We start from the raw sequence: 26701 nt of genomic DNA, 5'->3' as shown, positions 1-26701 counted from the left end.
CCTTTCTGTACATTGAAAAGACTGATAAACATTGTGCAACATGTAACTCATAAAGTTAAATCCTGTTCCTCTGGAAGCAACTCATGGGTGAGTCAACACCATGTAATCTCTCACTTGTTAAACATCTGGTGCAATCGATTACTCATTTTGTGTTCCATCTTCAATTATCCCAAATTAACACCCGACTTGTTCCTTCCCAAAGCTTCCAATATGCCCACGTATCCTGGAATAGCCAAGTGCACAAGGACCTACTGGCAAACAACTGTACATTTCAGTTTTACATAGATACTCTTAATAATACTATTTCAGCTGTTGTTAAATACCATAAAACAGAAAGTCACTACTGTGGAGCAAGACTTACCAGCATCTTTAATCCACTCATCATAAAGCGATGCAGCCTTCAGCGTCAGATTGTTTAGGGCCATCTCCACCGTGGTGAGAAGGATCTCTCCTGAGGTGCAATAAATTGGACATATTAAAATATGCAAAGAAAAAAGAGGGTGGAAGTCTTCACACAACTGTCAATGAAATTGTTGCAGGGAAGCAAGTTGATTGTAGTGTACACTAGGCAACAGTTTAAGGACATTTAACATCAACCTCATTTTCTATTTTATGCAATGCATACCCCAGTCACAATTTCATCTTTACACACCAAAAAACACACACACATACACACATGCCTGACTTGTAAAAATGGTTACCCAGAAGAAAGCCCTGCTGGATTTCATGGACATGGCTTTCCGAGTATTCAGGATCACTACTATGGTGAAGATCAATTTAATAATATCAGAGTGCCCTTATTCTCACCAGTGCAACTTAAAGACTCTACAATCAGATGCTGTGGAAAAAAAGAGAAGCTTCTCTGTTGTTAAGCTCAGCTTTTTCTTTTCCATTTCCATCTGCTGAAGCCACAAAGTGGCAGGGCAGTCTTAAGCATTAAACCTATTATGTATGGATTTAGAGTGGGGGAAGTAGACAAATGCAAAGATAATAATGAGACCAGACTGTACTGGGTGTCCCTAGATCTGCTGAATGTCAGTTCAACCCATGTAGATCACAGCTAACCACTAGCTCAAGAGTGGCTAATCCTTAATGAGCTCCCTGAGCAAATTTTCTGCTTCCCTCCCAAGATCCTACTGATTCTGCTGGTGGCAGAAAAACGGGGAGGAAAGTAGACAGTGATGGGGTGGGCAGAAGCCAGGAAACAAGTTGGAATGCAAATGGCCCCCTCCCTGGTCTTCAGATTGATCAATTTAAGGACAGAGAGGAGGTGATAATCTATCATCAACTGATCTGTACTGAAAAGCTGAGGGAAGGGCTGTGTATGTGTGCATGTGCATGCAAGCATGAGGTGTGGCCACATCCACTACTAGCATACACACTAAACAAAGGTTAGCAACTCCTGACATAGGACCAATTTATCCAGGTGGTTTAGCTGCTATCAGTGGCAGGAACGTGGCTTCCATTGACCTGGGTTGACCTGCCCTGCTGGTATGTTTTTCACACAGCTGCAAGCAGAAACACAAGCAGAACTCACTGCATTGATTCTTGGCCCCACTTTCCTCTAACCATGCCAAGAGGCCATGCAAATTGGTCCTCCAAGCTTGTTTTCCAAACTTCTTCCATGTCTAAACAAGGTCCAGATCAAAAATATGCAGGGAACCAATGGTAGAACTCCTCTAACAGGGTTGTAAGAATGCTCACAGTTCAATGACTACATCTCCCTGAAAATGGAAAGCCAACCTATCAGGGGAAGGTTAGAGTAGAAATCTTGTTTTCATGTTTGTTTTTATGTTTGTCTCATTTTGGTGTTCATCTTAGATAGGGTGGAGTGGTTTTGTTGGGAAAGAACCCTTTTACAGTAGTACTACATTCTTGAATATGTTTTTAACATGCTTACATTATTTTTATTATTTTTACTTTGGCTGTATTTTGCTTTGTGACTTTTTGTAATAGGAAGTGAGAGATATATATTTAATAAACCTAACGTTGACCCTAACCGGGTAGTCATTTGCGAATCAGGGTCAATTCCATCACCGCTGTATGCCCAGGTTGTCAACGGTAATGATAGCATGACACTGCACAGCAAAGTCTTTTTACTTTTCTTGTCCCCTTAATCTTACTGCCAGCTCTATAAAAGCAGCTTCCCAACCACAATGCCAAAAGGGCTTCAAACTCAGGACAAAGTCTTTGAGCTGCCAAGTTAACATCCTGAAACTTCAAGACAGTTCAGTATGACCAAATTCATTAATAAGTACAGTGGAACTGTGAATTTTACAATGAGCTCTTAAAACAAATCCACGATGTAAGAAAGGGTTGCTCAAGCCATTCAAAAGAAGCAAACTAAAATATTTCACAAACACCATCCCAATCACAGTTTTAATCATCAGCATCATAATTTTATCATTTATACCCCACCCATCCGGCTGGGTCAGCCCAGATAACATGATTAACAGCATTTACATATTGCTGCAGAGTATTCAAAATATTGGTTATGTGCTGTGCAAGTCAATCACAATGCCTTGTTTCCCTTAATCAATTTAGTGTTAGGCAAGCAAATTCCTTTGGGAATCAATAGGCGATTGCAGGGCGAGATCACTGTGGGTTTCTTCCCCCTTATAGGACTCCAGATCAGGGCTGTGATCTCATCAATACTGGCTTTCCCAGGGAGAAACTATTTTTTTTCCGGGGCCTGATCCTACACGACAGATATAAGCCTATCAGTTGGAATTCTGAAACATCCATTTGGGTCTACATAGCACTAACTGAGAGTGGCTCCCATTTAAAGATAAACATATTCCACCCCTACCACGAGTTTCTAAATTTGTAATCATTCTGCAGAATAGATACATACGCTAGTCTAACATCTTCTCAGCCTTTCCTAATTCAGACCGAATGAAGAGAGAGTGCTGCTACAAATCCCTGAATGAAACCTCCCAATGATATTATATGAATGTGGAATAGCATAGGAAACAGAATGGACCCTTAAGGGAACCCACAGAGTCAAGCAAATGTCTCCTAGGACTCAGCTACATTAGTTTTTTTTTTTTTTTTAAAAAAAGCATTTTAAATGTGTTATAACACTGTGACACCAGATAGCGCTGTAGGGTTTGAACCTTTGGCAACGTGATTTCCCATTATGAGTTTTACAGCATGTTTTCCTGAAATGTTTTTTTGTTTTGGGGGGGGGGGTTAATGTCTAGATCAAGCCCTAGTACAACTTTCTGGTCGTGAGCCTGAAGGCAGGACTAGAGCCACCATGACAACTCCTGCCCCTGTGGGGTGCATGTTTCTCTCCTGATATAGGTCATTAATCAGGGTGACCAAGGCTTTTTGGTGGCAATACCAGGCCTGAAACCAAACTGTAATGAAACTAGATAGCCTGTTTCCTCCAGGCATACCAGCAGCTAGCTGGCCAAGACCCTCTCAATCACCTTGCCCAGGAAGGGAATATTACAGACATGGTAACAGTTTTCTAAAACCTCCGGATGCAGTGACCTCTTCAAGAGAGGTTACACCGCCACCTCTTTCAAGGCAGTGCACAACTGTCTCTCATAGTGAGGCACTAACTAATCCTTGGACCCATACAGTCAGTCCCTGTTACTAGATTTTATCAGCCATGATGAGTGGGGATCAAAAGACCACACAGTCTGCCTCACCACCACAAGCATCCTGCCCACATCCTTTGGCTGCAACAGTCAAAAACTGATCCCACAAAGTGACAGTGCTTTAGGGACCTGCAACAGACCTGAACCAATCATGGCATCAAGTTCAGCGCAGATCTGAATGATTTTGCCCTCAAAGTGATTTACAGAGATGCCTCCCAGCAGGCTACTCAGTGGCCCATTTTCTATTATGCAACCTTGTTCTGAACCAGCCAGTTTGCTACTCTCAGCAGCCGTGCTGGGCAATTCACCAAAGATGTGAAAGAGGCTGAGAGAGATATGATCTTTCGGCCGATGCCACCACCATGTAGTAATCAACTTGGCTCTCTACCTGGCCATTTTCATGGCAGGACTTACCTGTGGCATCTGACCTGCTTGGTTGCCTTGTGCTCTCAAAAAGCCAAGGAGCCTCTCAAACTCTCTGCAGCTGAATAAGGCACTTAGGGGCAATCTTATCAATAGCCCTCTCTGTCTCACTATTCCAAAGTGGACCTAGGGCATTAGCAGGAGAACCACATGGGAAATCCTTCCATCAATCTCTGGGGGTAGACGAGAGGGTCACAGGCAATGCAACCATCATCAGGGAGCGGTCCATCCATGACATCCACGATAACTCACCACCACCCCATTCACTGTATTATTTTTTTCCAGATCCTGCAGCTTGTGTCTGACACATATATGTATTGCAAAAGCCCCATGGTTATCATGGCAACCACAAAATCCTGGGCTGGTCTAGATAAGGCAGAAACAACATGGGCATTGAAGTCCCCAAGAATAGTGTCCTAAGATTCTGCAGCACCACAATAGAGGCTGCCACCACCAGGGTCATATCTAAGAGGTGGACAGTAAACCAACAAGCTCCCCATCAGGGGCTATACACCATCAACATCTGGCTCCCTTTTTATCTGTCCCAACCCAACAGCCTAGCAGTCACTGGGAACTAGGATCAGATGTTCCAGTTGCTCACTCAGCCAGCCACTCCTCCACAGCAGCTTTCTCTCAAGCAGACCAAGCAGCAGTGATTGTTTCACAGGAAGAAGAGGTGTTTGGATTTGATATCCCGCTTTATCACTACCCAAAGGAGACTCAAAGCTGCTAACATTCTCCTTTCCCTTCCTCCCCCACAACAAACACTCTGAGGTGAGTGGGGCTGAGAGACTTCAAAGAAGTGTGACTAGCCCAAGGTCACCCAGTAGCTGCATGTGGAGGAGCAGAGACGCAGACCTAGTTCACCAGATTACGAGTCTACCACACTTAACCACTACGCCACACTGGGGTTTACTTGGCACTGCCTCTCCTCTGCTCCCACAAACCTCACAAGCCTGGTGAGGTACTTAGCTACTTAGAAGGCGCCACACAGAAGGTGCTACTTAGAAGGTGCCACACAGCTGGCTTCTTTTTTAATCTCTCCTTATATTGTGTCCTTAAAACACTCAAAGTCAGCTAATGTGTGTATGCTGCCATTGCAAGGCAAAAAATAAAATAAAAATGGGTCCACAGGTCCCAAAAGGTTGGCTGGCGACGCCTGGGCCAAGAAAGACATAATGCAGGGTATCAAACCTCAGAATAATGGGGAAGAGGGGCTCCAATCTCAACCAAATCAGAAATGCTAGAGGAAGGTCATGTAACCCTATCTCATTCACTATTTCCCACAGATGGTCCTGGGACAGGGTGGAGGAGAGAGAGACATAGGGACATCCTTAACTCTCATTTCACCCTCCATCAGGACCAGCACCACCTTGGATGGTGTATTTAGATTGAGAAGACATATAATCTGCGTTGAGCCCTATTCAAAGTGCTCCTTAACTTTAAAGCCATGAACAACTTTAGTCCCAATTATCTTAGTGTATACCTTCTCTCATATGAGTTCTGCAAAACTTAAGATCCATCCAATGAAGACCTGCTCTTCTACTAGGGACAAGGACATTTTGAATTTTCTCTTTCTTTCTTTGGCCCTTTATGCACTTCGTTGCTGTGGTGTTTGTTTTAATTTTTTATTATTATTGTAGTCTATATTTTTGCATTCAGTAAGAAAACATAGGGTATAAAGTTTTAAAAACACAAAAAATCCAAATAAACAGGACTACTGGTTAAGTGATTTCAAAAACCTGCATTACCCAACAACAAAATATGATTGTTGTCTCTTGGGAGTGAACAGAATGGAAACCTGTACCTGTTTGTTTAAAACCCTACCTGACCAGAGACAGACAGCACAATAAAAACCAATTAATGAGTATTCAAAGGCAATGATTCCATCTTATCCCTATTCATTATTACCGGTACTTCTCTTCTGGCTTTAGTGATACCATCTCTGTGATACCTAGCTCTTCCCAGCTATGAAACGCCCTCTATTGCAGTCCTAAGCCTTGCTAATTTAAAGAAGTGTTGTAAGGCTTACCTTTGGGGCTGGCCTTTGAGTCTCAGAACATGCTAGGAAAATTTCAATTGGCTTTATTCAGTGTTACTGGGTGAAACAGGGTGTTGGTTTTTTACCTGTCCTGAGTCTTTGTGATGGGTGGGTTATTATGTATTTTTAGAATGGCTGGCCCCCCAACTAAATAAAACCTTAAATCAAGCATATGGTTTTCACTTATAAAATATGCATATTAGTAAAAAGCAAAACAAGATACCTTGTTTTATGTAGACTGGGTTGGCTTCGTATTTGGGGGCCCATGAGAAAGATGTATTATTTAGATATACACCCCACCCCCTTGATTAGATCCACCTTCTTGACAGTATTGCAGCTGCTCTTTTCCTTCCCCACTCCCTCTGGGCCAAGTTCACACCAAATGGAGAGGGCAATATCCTCTCAATATTGCTCATATGCTCAGAAAGCACACACTAGAGGAAGCCAACCTGCTGTCACCCAGATGTCACTGAACTGCAACTCACATCAGCTCCCACAATTGGTCATGCCAGCAGAACAGAAGAAAATTTTAATCCCAACATCATGTAGAGGACACCACACTGGCTACACAGGTGCAAGTTACAAAACTGCTACCTGACTTGACCAGAGCAGCTTTTAGTAAACTGAAAGGTTTAGCTGATTGACCTAAATGATAGAAAAAAATAGTATGCAATCCTATACAAGTCTACTCTGACGCAGGCCTGTATGGCAGCCTTCACCAACTTGGTGCCCTCCAGTGTTCTAGGCTACAAACACCATCAGCAGCCCCAGGTAGCATTCCTAATTTCTAGCTAACAAAATTCTAAAATGTTGAGTTTGCAGTTTAGCCTCAGTGCAACTTTTGAACAGAAGTTGTCTTTCCTTGGCAGCTAAACATCAATAAATTGGCTGTACAACTGATTTGTAAAGAAGCGTCACTCCAGTGAACAAAAGTTGCTGGTGAGAGGAACGGGAATATCAGACCCGTAAACCAGGCAGGAATATCTTACCATGCAGGGAATACTTAAGCGTTAGTAGGCATTTAACACTTTCTATTTTCTATGTGTTTTTAAAAGCAAGCTCAGCTACCTTACTTGCCCATGGGTGGGAGAAACACAGGCACACGACAGCTAACTCCCGAAAACAAAATCTACTTTTCCTATTTTCATTTTAGTGCCAGAAGAACAGGCAGTTTCTCCATTTGCATCCACCATCTCCCCCTTGGCTTTAATCACACAGTTAATGGCAAAAAGGAGCAATGCCAATTTCTGAAAAGCAAATGGTAGCCAAAGCAAAATGAAAGAGGCAATTGCCTAGCAACATTCAAGCATGTAAGGAATTGAACACTTTCCCAGGGGGAAAAGCAAGCAAACTTTGAAACTGTGTCAGCAAAAGAAACAGAATCAGCCTCTCATTGTTTTAAACACCCTTTTCAAAGATTGTGGAAAACCCATTTAATTGGTGCCCCCTTTCCAAGTGCTGCTATATTTTTCAATTTTATGGAATGTATGTCTGGTCTTTCCACAAAGTTCCTTTAAAAAATAGTTTTGGTATCCTAAACATATGTACGGTACTATAAACCAGCAGTGGCGTAGCGTGGGGGGTGCAGGGGGGGCCGGCCGCACCGGGCGCAACATCTGGGCTTAGGGCAAATCCACAGGTTAGGGGGCGCAAATCCACGGGTTAGGGGGCGCAAATCCATGGGTTAGGGGGCGCAAATTACTTGCCTTGCCCCGGGTGCTGACAACCCACGCTACGCCACTGTAAACCAGATACACTGGAAACAAATTAGTACTTGTTCTGAAATTCATGCTAACAAAGGTGGCCATGCCTCAAACTAGTATCACATGGACACACACCCTGACAGTCAAAATAATCTATGCATTCGAGTTGGTGGTAGTAAAGCCCTAGGAACTGGTCCCTGCTTCTTGTCTACGTAGCAGCCACCCCCTTTAAATACATGCCATTTAAATGCTACATCACAACATACTTAAATACCAGAAGGTACTATAAAGGTACTATACCAATGATGAACTCAAGACTATGTCTTCATGCAATACCAGGCATCTGGCAAAAGAGGTAGCGAGAAGAAAAGAACAAGAACAATAATGTTACTACTGAATAACTCCTTAAACCAGGGTTACAGTTGCTAAAACATAATGTATAGTTACCATTTTGGGGCTCGAAAGTCGTATTTTTCAATAAGACTTTTTGGTTCCTGAAATTCATTCTGATTGTGAAGATAAAATGTCACGAATAAAATTCTACAGGATGTGCTGTTAGCGTGTGAAAACAGGTTAGATCCAATAACCCCAGCCATGCATCGCCATATGGTAGAAACATCAGGAGCCATCCTGGTGCCTGGGCAGCTTACCGTAATTTGTACACGTGGCCAATAGCCAGGTGTAAAATGCACCTGGTTAATATTAAATGCTGATTGAGACAGATTCAAAATAGGAATCTAAGGTAGCATTTATTGCATAATGGCAGAAAGACTCTTACACTCGGCAGTCATCTAGGATAGCACGAAATGTTCAGAACATCCAAACTACTTAGGATGAATATGTCTAGTTGTGGAATATTGGTGGGGCTATAAGCCAATGGGGAAAAGGGGAGGCAGGTGAAGAATGACACATAGGTAACATAAAAGAAAGAGGAACCAAGAGGTGTAGAACAGAAGCTAAGAGAAAGGACAGCTGATGGAAAGGTGACAGGAAGTAAACAGACCATCTAGCAGGGCTTCAGGAAAGGATGAGCAAAAGAGATATGAAACTGGGGAAAAGAAAAGTTCGGGTAAGCTGAAGGAAACTTTCTATGGACTTTTGGATAGAAGTGCAGTGGTACTTCGGATTAAGAACTTAATTCGTTCTGGAGGTCTGTTCTTAACCTGAAACTGTTCTTAACCGGAGGTACCACCTTAGCTACTGGGGCCGCCACTGTGCCACCGCCGCACAATTTCTGTTCTCATCCTGAAGCAAAGTTCTTAACCCGAGGTACTATTTATGGGTTAGTGGAGTCTGTAACCTGAAGCGTCTGTAACCCGAGGTACCACTGTACATGCATAGACAGGCTGAGTGTTAGGATCACAATAGATTCTTTAATAAAGGTCACATTTTAAGAACTGGAGTAGGGAAAATCCAATTTGAGAGGTGCAAAAAGTGACTAGGGATAGGAGCGAAACTGTCTCAAAGAGGGAGCCCAGGCTTAATGAGGTATTTGCTTTGAATACTAAGGAATCCAAAGCCACACATGGGATGAGGTGTGACTGCCTAAACTATTCAGGGAATTTTCAGCTGTAAATCAGCTGGTGAAAATGGATCAAAGTATTTCTGTAAAAAGATTAGCATTCCCTCCCCCCATGCACACAAAGGTGAAGATGCAGTAAAACATCCCTATGCTGGAAATTCACTAGGGAACTATACACTACCAAGAATAGTCATGTCAACCATGCATTGAGTTTTATTTACATTATACTAATAGGGCTGCAGCACCTGGGACATCAGTGCTAATACAGGATTACCGTACATGGGATATTGTGGGAGGCAGATGGGCCTACAGGGCAGCAAGGGGGAAAGGGTGGGGTTTTCATAGGGAGCAGAAGACTTTCAGTTGTTGGAGGGATCTCAAACCATCCAAATTCCTGATGAAAACTAATGAGGCATTGGGCATTTCTGGCGAAGTGGGGGTGAAGGAAGGGAAGCAGAAACTGTTGGTGCTCAGTTGCTTTAATAGCATGCAGTAAAGAGCAAGAGCACGCAGTGGGAATAGAACACCACTCAAAATCAGCTAATGACATCTGGGGAGGGTTATCAAAGTAAAGCTCCATCACATTACTTAGGAGGGAAGGTGCAATGTATTTAATATAATGGATGGTAATTGTTCAGGAGAGGGGGAGAGGGAGGGAGGGAGAAAAATATTCTCAAAAAGCCCACACAAAATGCATTTGCCATTCTTCACCCTACTTTTTATTTACATAAATGGACAATATATAAAAGGTTTTATATATGCACACAACTAGGAAGGAGTTTAAAATTAATTGCTTCCATGGGAAGTTACCAATTTGGAAGTTTCCAAGCAGGCCTTAATTATATACCTCCATCTACTTAGAAAGATATTTTAAGATGTACTCAGAGTGTTCTACCAATGTTGATTTTTCAAGTTCATACTCTGTTTTAAACACATGAAAGCACCCAAAGATCAAACACAGCCATTGCTAGCTAAAATGGTCTATAAAAAGGAGAATACACTGAATCACTCCCCTCTCCCTATTACAATGATGGTCTCACTGCACTGGAAGTTAAGACAACCAACTTTGACTGCACTCCTATGCACACTTACCTAGGATTCAAGCCCTATTGAATTTAGTACATAGAATTTTTTCTTTTTGATAGTTACCCCTCTGAATAGCTCTCAAAACAAGGGTTCTCTTTGACTTTTTAAAAAGTGGGTTAACTGGAATACAACACAAAAAATGCTGGACAGTTTCTGCAAACTACAACTATCTGTATCATAAAGATGAAAGTCAACTTGAGCCTATTGTGAACATACTGGTTCATGTTGCAACTGATGCCAAAGGCAGCCAGTGCTTCCAGAAAGTCAAGATGCTAAATGTCCCTCCCACACTTCCCATTATTTTCATGACTCTTTCTTTTGGCTCCAGCCACCCAAGAGGCCTCTAATCTGCTGCAATATCAGCCATGATAGCTAAAGAAAAGCACCATGCTCAAAGATGAAATCTTCAAAGCGTTAGCTGCCAAGGACACTCATCAGATGTTGGCATCTAGAGTACCTTCCTTTATTCCTTGGACTCTATCTGGCTAGAAAAAGCTTTGAATGGAACACCGTGACCAGATACACCCTTCTACAGAGGCAACATTCTGGTGCAAGAAGTGAACTCTGAATTACCATTCCAGTGCCTCCCACCTATTTAATTGCTTTTGAAAACAGAGTCTCCAGGTCCCCTTCTAATTCATTTCCCCTTTAATCCAAAATCTATTCATTTCCTTTCTGGAGGCCGCAGAAGTCAGACAAATCTCTCTTCTTATCCCATCTTGGTCATAGGACTGCAGAAGAGTTTTAAGAGGAAGAGATGGGGAATGTGTGTCTGTGGTGAGGACTTCCATGCTGCTTAGTAACACACACTGTTACCCTCTTCTTTGACAAAGACCACCACCCCTCTCCAGAGATGTGAGATGCTCACAAAGTAAGTCACACAGTTGCAAAGGTATTAATGGGCAACTGCTTTGCTGCTTCCATCTCAACCATCTCTCCACAAAGAAAAGGACAAGCTGTTCTTGTGCTGTTCCTGTTTCACCTTCTGTGGATGTAGGTAGTCAGGCAACAGATGACCTCTCCTGGCCACCCCAGCCAGCCTCTTGACTACATTTCTGATTTAATGTTGGGAGGCATTTTTCTAGAAAATGTAGAATGAAGTAAAAGCCAGACCACTAAGGAGATGATGGACCGCAACCCCTTCAGCACTATTTATGACAGGTGGTCAGACTCTGAAGCCAAAATGACCCTTTGTCTTTATTGGTTGCAGTGACTAAGAGCTACTGCTAGATGCCACCACACATACCATTACCGCCGGCACTTTCTCCTACTGAATGCCAGAGTTTCAAATGGCATCTTATCAAGCAGCACAATGAAGTGTCATTGGCAAAGTTATCAAAAGCTTTCTTACATGCCTAAAATGAGGCATATTTAGGACACCAAAACAGCTGTGCTCATGAATACACCCAAAAGAAATGCCTAGACAAAAGCAGCGTAATGCACCCAGGGTTCTTCCTTAAAAGAATATCCATACTTATGTGCCTATACAGTTGGAGTAGCTACTGCATAAACTGAGGTTCTAGGAACATTTTTTATTTTTATGCAAATAAAAGAGGAGCTTTAAGTTATTCTCTTTGCACTGTGTTCTATAGCTTGGGTCTTTGGTCCAGGTTTCTAACAGAGAGTTACTCAGCGAGTTTAGGTAGTGGGGGGATGCATGAGGACAACTGCTATAAAGTTAAACTACTTGCACACAAGTGTTTTAAAAACCAATCCCATCACCTAGCAACATGCAGCAAGCCCTAAAACAGCATGAACAATACAACTACTTGCTCTTATCTTGACTCCTAGAAAAGCAGCTCATACTTCAAGGAGGTGTTGGACCTCGGTGTATGGTTTTTATGACAGTGAGACCTACACATTACACACTACCATGAACATAATAATACTTATTAAGGGGTTAATAAAGTAACCTCTCTTTTTCCCCGGGCTTGAGGACCAACATAGCAGCAGCAATGCCCAGCATAAAAATGAAAAGATGGTTTTGTGGTTGTTGTGTTTTTAAAAAGAAAAGGCTTTTCAATAATGCACAAAACATACATCTCAGGCATATGGATTCATGCCCTTACCTACCTATCCAGACCTGCACAAAAGCTAGAAAGGCTGCCAGCTTGACACCTGTTTCACTAGCCAATTTGAGACAGATGGCCGTGGGGATTAAATAACCCTCATAAACACACGCAAAGAAATTGACAGCCACAGGAAAGTCTTAATTTCTGACTAAAACGAACCCTTTCTCTATCCCATCTTGTATGCCTACATTTGCTAATTAAAGCAACCTCTATTAATAAAAAATAAAAAGTAGGACACGCTGGCTCTTTTCACCGTGGGCAAAAATGTGCTTAAGGTATACAAGCTTTAGTCTCTGAACTGACTTCAACCTTGGAAACAATTCTTCTCACTTTATAGCACAGCTGCCATTTGAGTAAACAAGTGTCAGTCTGCCCAGAAAGAGGCTTTTATTTTCATTTATTAAATTTGTATACCACCTTTCATCCAACGATCACAGAGCAGTTCACAACAGAAAAACATAAGATGAAAACACAAAATACATAATAAAAACAAGAACAAAAATAAACTAATAACCCCCATCCCACAAACACATTTAAAAGGACACAGAAATGTTAATCACCCAAAGGCCTGGTTAAAGAAATATGTTCTTGCCTGGCATCTAAGATATGTAATGGGGGCACCAGGTGAGCCTCCCTGCAGAGAGCATTCCACAAAGTGGGAGCCACCACAGAAAAGGCCCGTTCCAGTGTTGCGACGGGACCTCCATGTGGATGAGGCACATGGAGAAGGGCCTCGGATGATGATTGTAGGGTTTGGGTCGGTTCATATGGGGAGAGGTGGTCCTTAAGGTATTGCGGTCCTGAGCCATTTATGGTTTTATATGTCAAAAACAGCACTAGTGATGAGAGACCTCTTCTATGTGAGTCAAGTTGACTGTATATGCAGAGAAGCTTCACAAATCTTCTCAAACAAAACTAGTTTTCTTCCAGCAATGGGTGACTGCTCAATAGAACCCCCTTATCTGCTTCACTACTAACATTTACCGATAATGGACACTACCATCAATGGGTGGAATTCACAGTTTCTATTTGCCAAACTCTGTTTACCAACCGTCAAGCAAAAGAATGTAGAGAGAAGCAACTCTCTCCAAGATGTCATTTGCGTTGTAAAATGAATAAATATAGTAATGTCAACAACAGTAGGGAGAGAGAAGTTTCCTACCCAGTTTAGTATCTAAAGCTTGTGACCTCCTGAAAAGACTAATCTGACCTGCAAATGTCAGAAAATGCCTACGGGATACTGAGGCTGGGATCTATGTCAGTACACAAAGTCTATTGTTAGTTATAATTAATGTTTGCTCTCAGTTGCAGATGCAATTGGCAAAAAATATATATTTTTTGGCTTCTAGGAATATGATTTTTCCCAGGTGACTAAATAGCTGAGAAATTGTGACATGATTTCAGAGGTGTTCATGAATGTCAGATATACAGCAGCAGAGGCCAAACCCAAACACCAACACACACAGCATTTCTAGAGGTATAGAAAGAAAACACCTTCCCTGTATACCCCAATATAGGCCCTTTTTTGCATAGATAAAAGTTGTGTGCAAACCAGCTGCTATAGGCACATGATTTACTTTATACTGGGTCATCTGCTGCCTTGTGGGACGTCTTCGGGAGAAAGCTATGGATTAAGCCCCACACAAATCGAGAGTGGAGTCGCTAAGACGGTTGGATGGTGCCTCATACGCCCCATTCCTGCAACTCCTGCAGCCAAGCTGGTGCTAAACATATTGCTATGCTTTCCTTTGGACCAGATCAGCGAGGCCAAGAGGGAGGTCTTGTTGCCTGGCCATTCCAGGACCTCTGTGCACACAGCTCAGGCTTGTAACCCAGAGAGGTCACTTGGGTGCTGCTACTGCAGCAGTTTGATTTCATCCCTGGAGGAGCACTCCATCGCCTCTTGAGACAGACGGATGCCAGCAACAGGAGAAGTATAAGAGATTAAAGCATTAGGCCCTGCTAAATGTTTGCCACTCACATACAGTAGATAGGAAGCCTGCGCTGATATGCTGATGTGCTCATCAAACCCACAAGCTTCACCACATGCAAGTTTTTAATCCGCAAGCTCTTTTGGGATTTTGCTTCAGTACTTTTCACAAGAAAAAGAGCAGAAGGAACCCACGAACTAGTCAAATACTGCTACCTCTTAAATACTTTTTGGACATGGGCATGGTGAATTTCTGAATTTGGAGCAGGCATAGGCAAACTCGGCCCTCCAGATGTTTTGGGACTAAAACTCCCATCATCCCTGACCACTGGCCCTGTTAGCTAGGGATGGTGGGAGTTGTAGTCCCAAAACATCTGGAGGGTTGAGTTTGCCTATGCCTGATTTGGAGGGTTAAAAGGGCTTTCCAAGAAGCTGTATTAAAGAAATGTGAGGTGGGGGTCATTTAAACCCTGGGGCTTCCAGACTTTGCCAAAAAAAAGTAAGAAGAGGTTGCAGAAGAAGCTGGCTGTGTGAAATGACCCACATACAGCAAATCCATTTTAATATATGACACTCAGAGAAAAGCATTATTTTAGAGCAGAACAAAAAATAGAAGGAAAGGGCAATTCAAGTGACTTTGAAAGGCTACCATAAAAATAGATACAGGGATGTGTCTGCCTATGTATAAAATGCTACTTGGTTGCACATTTTGAGTTGCAGTGAAACAATTATATAAGCAGAATCAACTTTCCTAATGTCAGAGTTAAGAACAGTCTGAATGGGATTTCTTCAGGATTGGTGACTAAGCTTCAAGCCACAGATCTCAAAGGAGTGCTCTGAACATTTGTATCATGACATGCAGAAAGACTCTTGCTGCCATGCATATGAACAAGGAATGAGAAAAGGCTTAGTTCAGAACACAAAGGAATTGGCAGAAGAAAATTAGCAGTAGTGTCCCAGTGGTAGTTGGTTCTACACTGTACCGGCCAGGGAAGGACAAATTAAAAAAACAACAGGCATCACAGCAACTGCTGACTTAGGGCATCATATGTGATGCCGCAAATTGCATGGTTTGAAGTAATAAAATATGGTAATTATATGACTGAAATAAAACAAACTGCAAAAAGCCATGATGTTCATTTGCAGTGGTCAAATAAAACGAACAGTTTCAATACTACAGCAGACTTCTCTAAATATGTGAATGGTAGACAGACATTTTTCACTTTGGTACAGATTACTTTTTAATGCAAGGACAGCCAATTTGATGCCCTCCAGATGGCCACAATTCTCACCTCTGTATTATCAATTTAGATTTCAAAGAGAGGGGCAAATATCACTAAGCAAGCACCTTCTGCTTTAACTTTTAAGCAGTTTGCTGAAAGTTATGTACACCGCCTCTCTGGGCCCATCTTTGGACTGGGCCCAGTCCACTAAGGCCTAGCCATTCACAAGTGTGCATCTTCCCTGGCCCCACCCATATGTTTGGCCTTGAAGGTCAATATTTTAAACTTTGAACTTGCCTGAGCAAAGACACCTTTGTACAATATTCATTCATACTGCAGCTGCTTTTGTTCTGTTCAGCAAACAGTACTAGAAACAGAGTAGTAGCCAAACTGTTTCCATTTCTCTTAGTAAGCCTTCTGAATATGTGCCTGGAATTCATAGTTCATAGCTAAGCACCTTGAAGTTGCCATGGACTAGACACTCTCGGCTCCACCACTGGATCTCAGAATGACATAATGCAAGTAAGTGCCTGAAAACCTTGCCAAGTACAAACACCACATTTCAGATGACATAATCCATGCACTTCTAGGCCTAACATTACAGAGAGATCAATGAATTGATCTAAGAAATGCATCATGACAGGCACCACGAGGATAGCATCTAGTGAATATACGATGCACTCAAGCAGCAAGTATTGCAGATGTGACTCAATTAAGTAACAGAATGAGCCGCTTTTTAAACACTGCACAATACAGTGCTGCTTCAGAGGCTGAACTTTTAAGTGATCTAACAGGTGTTGGTTGACATATGGAAACACCATTTACAAACCAGTGTACCTTTTTTCCAAAGCTGGATCCAGAACATGCTGCAATTCGGAAGGAAGCTATTCCAACTGAAAATGCTATCATGGTGCTAGATTAGGAGCATAAACAGAAAGCAGAATGGGATGTACTAGGAGATCTGAGTAGAACATGGGTAGGCAAACTAAGGCCCAGAGGCCAGATCCAGCCCAATCACCTTCTCGATCCGGCCTGCGGACGGTCTGGGAATCAGTGTGTTTTTACATGAGTAGAATGTGTCCTTTTATTTAAAATGCATCTCTGGGTTATTTGTGGGGCATAGGAATTCGTTCATTTTTTCCCCTTTCAAAATATAGTCTGGCCCCCCACAAGGTCCGAGGGACAGTGGACCAGCCCCCCTGCTGAAAAAGTTTGCTGACCCCTGGAGTAGAACTTAGGACCAGGTCAGGTAATGGATTGCCTTCATTCTCATAACAAACACGCACACCTCTCAGTGCAATGTGCCTGTTCTCTGGAATGCCTACCCATCCAGGAGGCTCCATCTGTTGTAGAATATTTTAAACCCTTACTGAAAACCCTTTTCTGTTTAGGCATTTTCCGATTGTTGATCACTGGATTATACTGCTTTATCATTTGATTCCCCCCCCCTTCTTTTTGATATTTTATCTGCTAGTTACCTGCTGTATTTAATATTTATTGAATCAGATTTTTCCCCCTATATGTAGTATGTAGTCATAGAATCAAAGAACTGTATAGCAGGAAGTGAGCCCCAAGGGTCATCTAGTCCAACCCCCTGCCATGCAGGGATCCCAACTGAAGCATCCATGACTGATGGCCATCCAACCTCTGCTTAAAAGCATCCTATTAACTTGACTAAATTGACAGTGGGCCAGCAACAATTCTGACTGTCAACTGTTTAATCATAGCAGCAGCAACAAATAGTAGGTTTGGCAGAGGCAGATGAGGATAGGACTCCTGCACCCTTTAATACTTGTGGATTTTTTTCTGCTAAAACTTTCTCTTTCATACAGCCATTAAAGGCACAGGAGGACCATCCTCTTTTACACCTGATCACCCTAACAAAAAAACTCTACCCCTTCCAAACTGCAGAAAGCTGGTGTGAGTGGGATACCAGGACAGACATTTTTTGTGGTAGGACTGTGAGGTCAGCTCCGCTTCTAAAAACAAATTTCTGCAATGATCAAATGCTCAGAGGCATCCCATTCCTTAATAATAAAAGCCTGTCGGCCCCTCTTACCTGAGCCACCATTATGCACCTGGTGACTCTCTGAGGTACAGTAAAAACAAACAAAAAGAAAGATTCTTCAGGCCAAAATTTGGCCTGCCCCTGAACTGGTTTATATGGTGCTCTGGGCTAATGAACAGGTAGTCTATTTCACACAAAAATTATGCTACTTGGTTATAATAAAACCTCAAAGTGGTTGATGAAAAGAATAAAACAATACAATTATCAGTTTAAAAAAAGTTTTAAAAGCACTACTTAAAACATTTAAAAAAGAATTAAAACCCTCAATAAGTTTTACCTCTACACTCTAGCAATTCAGTCTCCAGTTTAGATTTAATATTTGCAAAGCCGTTATTTTTAACATCTTCCTTAAAAACATCATGAAGTTGGAGTTATTATTCCAGCAAATTTCTATTATCTCTTCCAAACCTCATACAATGACTTCCTTGTGATATGATTTAGGAAGCTTCTGTGTGCCTTTACTTTGTCAGACGTGCCAACCAAATCTGTTGTTGAAACCTTCAAAATCCAATAAATCAGTATTTTCTAATAAAACCCACTCTTTCAACCAACAGAAACAAGACACTTCATAATAAATTTTAAAATCAAAGATGTATAATCTACTATTAGAATGGCATACCAAAGATGAGCAAGTCAAGTGTGTTATGATAAAATGGGCAAAAGATTTTGGGTATAATATACAACTAGACGGCTGGGAAAGGCTATGGAAGAAAGGATTAAAATTTACTGCTTGTACTGCTTTAAAGGAAAATATAATGAAAATGATGTATAGATGGACTGGACACCAACAAAATTAGCCAAAATGTATAGTACAAGTGACAATCTATGTTGGAAATGTAAAGGAAAAGAAGGGAATTTCTACCATATGTGGTGGACTTGTCCTAAGGTAAAAATTTATTGGGATATGATATATAATGAGCTTAAGAAAATATTTAATAATACTTTTCAAAAGAAACCAGAACCTTTTTTGTTGGGCATATTAGGTGATGAAATCTCTAAGAAGGATTATAATATATTTCTTTATGCCACAACAGCGGCAAGGATTCTTTTAGCCCAGAAATGGAAGCAGCAAGAAATTCCAGCACTAGAAGAATGGGAAACTAAGATGATTGAATACGCAGAACTGGCAAAACTGTCCGGGAAAATCCGCGACCAGCGAGACCAACTGTTTGAAAAAGACTGGAGTAAAATTATTTTATATTTGAAAGAACATTGTAGATCTCTGACAACACTAACAGGATTGATTTAAAGGTTTTTGCAGTTTAGAAATAGAAACTTATCTACAATGAGAAGGAATTTTAAGGAATGAAAGTAGGTAGATAGGGGGAATTGGAAATGCGAGGAAATTATGTAAAGAAGATAGAAAGTCAGTTTGGGGGGATGGAGGGGAGTTAGAGGCTCAAAGGAGCCAAATTATAGGTGATGAAAAGATATGTTATAAATGTTTGGCTGAAAAATGAAAACTTAATAAATATTATCATAATTTATTTATTTTTTAAAAAAAACCCTCAGTAAGTTAGAAACCAACATTCTACATGTCGGGGGAGGCTGGCCAAAAAATGGTTTTAAGGAGGTGCCAAAAACAGAGAGAACATGTCTGCCTGATGTCAATGGTCAGGGAGTTCCAAAGCTTAAGTGCTGCCACATGAAAAGATCAATTTCCTACAAGTCTGGAACAGGTATTTTGTGGCATCTCTGAAGCACTGTAAGTTCTGGAGATCAAAACAGCTGAGTGGGCATATATGGGGTGAGGCAATATTACAAGAAAACTGTTTCCAAACTGTTAAAGGTTTTATATGCTGATAATAACACCTTGCACTTGGCCCTGTAGCAAACTGAGAAATGCATGAAAAGGTGTTATATTACAGATGCTAATTGATGGCTCTCACGTAGCAACAGCAGTCTGCACAAAATGCAGCTTCCAGATCAAGTACAAGGGAAGCCCTACATAGAGCACATTGCAGTAATCGGATGCTAAAGTAACCAATGCAAGAACAACTGCAGTCAAGTTTTCGCAGTCCAGCAAAAGTCTGAGCTATGGTACCAGTTGCAGCTTCTAGTCATTGAGGCTACCTGAGCTTCCATTGACAAAGCTGGATCCAGCCTGCAAAGATGCTCCATTAGGGGGGAGTGTGAGTCCATTCAGCATAGGGAAGTGACCATTTTTTTCAGATATGGGGACCACCTGGCTCTTGGCTACTTGCAACAAAGTGAAGATGCCCAGGCACCAGGATGGCACCTGATGTCTCCACCATCTGCATGCCTGGGGATCCTTGGCTCTTGCCTGTTTTCACACACTAACAACACATCCTATAGAATTCTGTCTGCGATATTTTATCTGCGCAATCAGAATGAATTTCAGGAACCAAAAAGTCATGTTGAAAAATATGATATTTGAGCTGTCTGGCCCCAAAATGGCAACTAGACATTCCGCTTTGGTGACTGCAGCATTGATTTAAGGAGCCATTTGGCACCTAGCTGATGTACCTGAGTTTTTAATATTGCTCACCACTGCATCCAGGCACTGGTGCAAAGCCTGCATGGGCTCTCCTGGTTCAGTTGTTATGGAAGAATAGAACTCAGTGTCATTAGCGTAGTGATGGTAACTTGTCCCAAAACTCCTAATGACCACTCTCAGTGGCTTCATTAAATAGCACCAAAGACAATGCTCTGCCGCACCCTATAAGGTAGTTAAAAGCATTCATTCCAAGATCTCAGTTTTCACACCAGGTAACAGCCTGGACCTAGGCACATTTGCTCAGACGTAAGCTCCACTTATTTCAGTAGGACTAATTCCCAAGTGGGCAGCCAACTAAAGAGTACTAAAGCTAAACACTGCTTGCACACAAACAATTGCTGTCAATGCAAGAATAGACTCGGATGCACCTGCTAGCTTCCACTTCTCCTTAAAACCACATATCCAGACTCCCCATTTACACCCCCACAAAAAGCAGGACTAGACCAGGCAGCAAAATGTTCTTTCCCTAGGCTCAGTGTCAACGCGAATTACTTGAATGGGCTAGCTAATAAATGAATTGAACTAATCCTTTTACATTTCTATACCACCTTTATTCCATGTTGTAAATAAAGGTGATGTATGCAAGCATCTCTGAAGGTCAAAAACTGTGTAATTCAGGCAGGCCTTTTAAACCTGAGATTCTTTGCTAACCAGCTTTTCCTGATGTCTGGCATTCTTGCTTTTATGACAGCATTGGACTTTGTAATATTTTTTTATGAAAATGTCATTTATAAATACTTCAATAATAAAGAAATAGTACATTACTTGAAATGCATATTTAAATCCTGTGTGTTTTATTGCTTTAGAATTGGCATGATATGGGCGAACCAGGTCACAGTCTAAATCCTGGCAGCAATATCCTGTACTAATTGAAGCTTCTAAGCCAGGCATCCTCAACCTTCGGCCCTCCAGATGTTTTGGACTACAATTCCCATCATCCCTGACCACTGGTCCTGTTAGCTAGGGATCATGGGAGTTGTAGGCCAAAACATCTGGAGGGCTGCAGGTTGGGGATGCCTGTTCCAAGCAGTCTTCAAGGGATAGCCCCACTGCAGTGATCCAACAGGGAGGTTACAAGGAAAACTCTTTCAGGAAGCATCCCATCCCAGAGCTGTATACATACCAAGGCCTTTCATAAATCATCTGAAATAAATATTGGTAAATATTCCAAACCATCTACATTCCTTAATACACAAGGTCATGTCTATACAAATACTAGCCAATGTTGCACAGCCCTTCACTTAAAGACATTGGCAAACCATGTGGTCTGTTTCTGTTTTTTTAAATAAAACCTATATACCACAGGCATGGCAAGAAGCATAAAGAGAGAGAAAATAAAATAAGCCTCTCTTCCAAGGTGAAGGGTTCAGGGCTGAGATGGTTAGAGGACTTGTGGGAGGTGAGGGGAGATAACAGAGGCCATGCATTTGACAGCAGTAAGAGGCAGAAGTTCAACAGGTCAGTTTTTGCCTATCCATGGAAAGTTGAACTAAACCTTCTGAACATACTGTATACCTGTCACACTGAAAGCATAAAACAGATGGGGGAAACAGTAGCTAATAGTTGCCAATATAAGCATGCCAAATAATGTATCCTTTCCAGCCCTGTGGCAATAAGATATGGTTGTGAAACCCATGGTTTAACCTGCTTCCTCCCTTCCTCAATCAGTGAGTTTAATAGAAGCATTATAGGAGATACTGTATCCATCTGGTCCACCTATCCACCTCAATGACATATCAGCCACCTCCCAGATTGACACACACAACGCCAATACGATGCTGGCCATACAAAAGGTACCTAACAGAGCACGTCAAGTACCATGAACAAGTCAAGCCACATGCTACAGGCAACAGTAATTACCTAGCATCTTTCCCAAATTAGGTTGCCCTCTGGGAGGAAAACACCTCCCCAATCCTAAATGTAGCAATTAGCCAGACTGATTGCCAGAATAATCCATTTAGACCTTTGAATCCTACACGCCGCTTAGGGCCTTGTCATGCATTTTTGTCATATATGCATTTTTAAGTTGTGAATGCAGCAGGCACGTGAAGAACCTTTGTATGGTACTGGCATTATTATAGAGCCTGAATTCACTGCAATTCCCTGTGGCAAATCTAAGATTGCTGGTGTGCACTTTGTAAAAATGCACCTTGGGCACCTAGACCTACAGCATAATCAAGTGCATCCCAACAGCACCTCCATGAGACTGATCACTTTTGTGGCTTTTCCTATTTTGCGGGGCAAGAGGCCAGTCAATTTCATGGCTGATCAGAAATGTGAACCCAGCTTTTACAGCTCCACAGACCACTGGAATGCAAAGTTTTTGGAGGCAGAGGGAGATCAGATAATCTAAATGTAAAACTAGAAGAAAGGACTGGGGAGAAAATAACTTGGGAAACACTCTGGTTGGATTTTGAAAATGGCTTGCACCATCTTTTACTGCAGGAGAGTTGTTAATAAAGGATGGAAAGAAAAACAGCAGCTGGAGAAACAGGACTTAGCAAACTGTTTTATTATTCCTATTGCTGCAAGAGAAGTACCGTAATTCATTCATACTTCTGGCGACTGGGCTGGGTTCAGAGCTGGCCAAATGTTTTTTTCTGCAAATACTGAAAAATACTGTTTGACAAATGCAAGCGTGGAATTTTTCCCAAGCTCCTCTCATTAATGAGCGTTCCCACTCTGCCAATTCGGTGTGTCAGGCCATATCAGTTAATATCAAATAGTTAAGAGTTACTGCCAGTCTTCACGGGCTTTCAGGCTCTTTTAATCACGGTGGGTGGAGTCTTGGGAAGGAGCCGAAACTTAACCCTTGGTAGTAGGTGGATTTCTCCAGCAGCCACCGCAAAGACAGGCACACAGGAGAGAGGTCTCGAGCGAAGTGCGTTTTGCAAAAGGCAAATTATGCTTAATCCAGTCACCCCATTCCAGTTGCATTATCCAAGCGTGAATAAACCCCTTCCTACACCCTTCAGGGGTGTGGAGACACCCAGCTGAGAACCACCCAATTCCCAGCAGATTGCCATCACTTGCTCAACGCAGAAAAATGATGTCCCATCGCCTGTTTTCCATCCTCGGCGCTAACTTGTCCATACAAGTTGCGACTCATGCCAGCCCATTGCAACAGCCTGGAAGGGAAGACTGCAGTCGTCTCTCAGGTGCCAACTACGGATGGAGGCTGCCTTTGATCAGCAGGCACACAGCCTCCTAAAAGCATTGGGACTCCTCCCGAAGGGCCAAGCGCATCCACGGACACCACTTGCAGGAAGGAAGGCGGCGCAGAGGTGGAGGAGAGCACTCGCGATTTGCAAGTTCAACAGAGGCTCGAGAGCCCAGTAGGGTTCCGCCAGCAAACAAACCGCGCCGATATCCCTATCTTTCGCCGCCTCCGGGCCGGGCAAAACCACAAGCGAGCGAATAAGACAGGCAGGGCAGCTCCGAGGCCGCTTCCGTTTTGTAGGTCAGGCCGGGAAACACCTTGGCTTCCCTTCCCTTGGGCCTCGAGCCGCTGCCTCCTTAATCCGACCAGAGCAGCGCTTCCCACGTGTCCGCGCCGGTCCCTCGGCGGCGACGTCGAGAGCGGCAACAAGGACCACTGGAAAAAGTGCCCGCGGTTCAAAGGATCCCAAGGAAAGCCCACCCACCCAGAGCGCTCGGGTTATGCCCAGGTGGGGCCGGAGCTGCTCTTCGGGGGGGGGGGGGGAGCGTGCGCTTCGCATGCAAATAGCCTGGATGGGTGAGGGAATCGCGCCGTCCTCCGCCCTACCCAAAAGAGCCCCCCACACACACACAAACAACCCCGATCTGTCACAACACATCAAGTCCTCCACCAGCCAAGCCATCGCTTTAGTTCAAAAGAAGGAAGAACCATTAGATCAGGGTGAGCCAGACCAGAAACTCCCCACAGCGAACCATGCTCTTCTTCAAGTGTTTTGTTTTTGAGAGGGTTTAGAAGCAGGTTATCAGTGGAACTGCAACGGTGAGAGGAGGATGCCCTACTCTGACCTCTATTGTTATGACTATTTCTATTATGACGACGACGACGACGACCAGCCCCAGCAGCCCTTGCCCGCCGTGTCCCGGAGTGAAATCTCCACACCGCACTTCTTACTGCTGGTGCGTTAAGGGAGCGCACACTCCCTCCTCCTCAACTGCCCTCTTCCCCCGCTCAAAGACCCCTCAGTCCCCACCAGAGAGTCCCTTCCTCGGCTCCATCCTCTCCAAGCCTAAGTCGCTCGCGAGGAAGTGGAGGGTCCGGGGCGGAGAGCGCGCCGCCTCCTCCCCGAGTTCAACAGGCCTTTCCTCCCCGGGGTAAGCGCGCGGGAGAAGGGAGGCGCGGAGCGACGAGAGCCTCACTTACCCCCTTCAGCGAGCCGGGCTCCCTTTCGCGCCCGCAGCAGCAGCAGCCGACGAGCGAGTGCGCTAGAAAAAGGAAGCGGCTGCCAGTGTGCCGCCCCGCGTGGCGCGGCCCAGCCTTGCGCCCGCCCTCCGGGCCGGCCTCGGAACCCGCCCGTGGGATTGGCCGCAGGAAGCCGTGAGTCACTGACTCCTCTCCGCCGCCGCTGCCGTACACACGCCCGCACGTGACGCTGGGGGACAGGCCCTTCCTCTCCTCCGCCTCCCGGCCGCGGCAGGCAGGACAGGTGGAGGGCGGGAGGCGGAGCGAGCGCCCACCTGAGGGAAGCGGCTGCCAGGAGCCCGGACTCCGCTCCTCGGGCCGCTTGGGCGGGAAGGGGAGCCGAGGAAAGGGCAGCAAGGGCGCCGCGCTTGTTTAGGTCTCTCGTGGCGGACGGTTAAACAAAACACTGTTTTCCAGCTTCAGGGCAGCCCTGCGGTCCAGTGGGAAATATATCCAGCAGACACCTCTTCCCCAGTCTCTCGCCTCTTCAGTGGCACTGTTGCCACAGACCCCCCAAGCGCCCCTGTTTTCCAGGAACTGCCCTAGATTTACAAAAGCCATCCTGTTTTGATCCCAGAATGTCCCGCTTTTTCTTAGGACGTCCCTATCATCATTTGAGAAACGCTGGAGGGTATGGAATTCTCAGACCCCCTGAGCAAAGGAGATAAGTAACTCTACAATCTTTAGAAGACATCTGAAGGCAGTCCTGGATAGGGAAGTTTTTTTTTGTTTTTTAAGTGTTTTATCATGTTTTTATATATATGTTGGAATCTGTCCAGAGTGTCTGGGGCAAGTGAGATGGGTGGGGTTTAAATAATAGGGGGAAATGTTGGAGGGTATGTTGTCATTGTTCAGAGTTCAGGACCAAAAAGAGCTGCCTGCTGTGAAAAAAAGTACTTAATCATACTTGTTTCGGAGTAATTTTTGCTGTTTGCATGCAAGTACAATGCAAAAAGAAAAGAAAGTTATGGAAATGCTTCATCTTCAGGTGGTGTTGTCCTACTCTGTCAGACCACGCATTGCTGAACTCGTCAGACAAGTTCCTTTGCAAGATAATGGCCATAGCTTTCTTGCTTTGTTGGCAGCCCATGAGGGGGGCGGGAATAGCATGTTGCTTTACAAGTGCCTGGAATCTCTTCATCGTTTGGAGATTGGTGTGGCATGCAGCTGTCTTCTACTTTGGCCAAACTTTAATGAGAGCTTACCAGCTATCTGCTGGAGAGGATGCACACGATGGGAGGATTATTATTACATGTGGTGGCAATGCTCAGTTGCACAAGACATTGGCGCAAATGTTTTCCAAACTATTCCTTCCATAGTGCAATAACTTCTTCCTCCGGAGTGACCCAGGTCTAGCAGTGCTATCACACTTTCCAGAAACCATGCAAAAAGTGTCACACAAAACAAAAACCAAATTATCCACCTAGTCACAATGGCAAGTCTGGAGTTGGTCCATCACTGGAGATTCCATTCCCATTTCACTCTAAAGGGATGATGGAATAAGACATGGTCATTAGTAGAAAAAGTCACAGAACATAATAGGCAACTTTGAGGGGTTGAATCTAAAACATAATTCTCAGTTATCTGGTTTCCGTTTGATTGATTGATCACAAAAGAAATTCAACAATCAATCAATCAATCAATCAATGAAAGTATTGTGTAAAGGCCTTTACAATGAACAACAGAGAGGAAAAGCAAAGCTTTCCTCTGAAATTACACCACATAACCTCTAAAAGTTTACAGCATAAAATTTTTACAGCATAGTTTTAAAATTAGAAAGCATTAACATAGCTGAAATGGAGCTACATAGCTGCCAGAGCAAATTTGGCTACCAGGTGTGTGATTTGTAGAACTTTTATTAGCTAAGAATTTGTTCTGTGACAACAAGGAGCAGTTTCTGCCCCCCCCCCCATCTTATGGACTGGTATTGTATGTAAATATTGACCTTTAGTTTAAACATGTATAAAATACTTTAATCTTTTTGTAAACCACTTTGAGATTTTCTTTTACAATCAAGCAGTGATTTATTTTATGAAATAAAAGCTCTCCATAGGCACCAGTTGCTCTCAGTGCTATTTTTCTGGAAAAAGAGATGCCGGAACTCAACA

General features: G+C 43.2%; 1 protein-coding gene across 1 annotated transcript in view; it reads right to left on the bottom strand.

The window, feature by feature from the left end:
• ELOVL7 (ELOVL fatty acid elongase 7) overlaps window positions 1-24727 on the bottom strand; it is a 39594-nt gene extending 14867 nt beyond the window's left edge. The window contains exons 1-2 of the mRNA XM_028748887.2: window positions 24555-24727; window positions 362-451 (exon numbers count right to left, since the gene is read on the bottom strand). Coding sequence (XP_028604720.1) covers window positions 362-425 — 64 coding nt within the window. The 5' untranslated portion in view covers window positions 426-451; window positions 24555-24727. The remainder of the gene's footprint in view (window positions 1-361; window positions 452-24554) is intronic.
• Window positions 24728-26701: the final 1974 nt, after the last annotated feature.

This window comes from Podarcis muralis, chromosome 11, assembly GCF_964188315.1.
Source record: "Podarcis muralis chromosome 11, rPodMur119.hap1.1, whole genome shotgun sequence".
NCBI lineage: Eukaryota > Metazoa > Chordata > Lepidosauria > Squamata > Lacertidae > Podarcis > Podarcis muralis.
The sequence above is the reverse complement of the archived record's forward strand: the minus strand, read 5'-3'. Positions and strand labels throughout refer to the sequence as shown.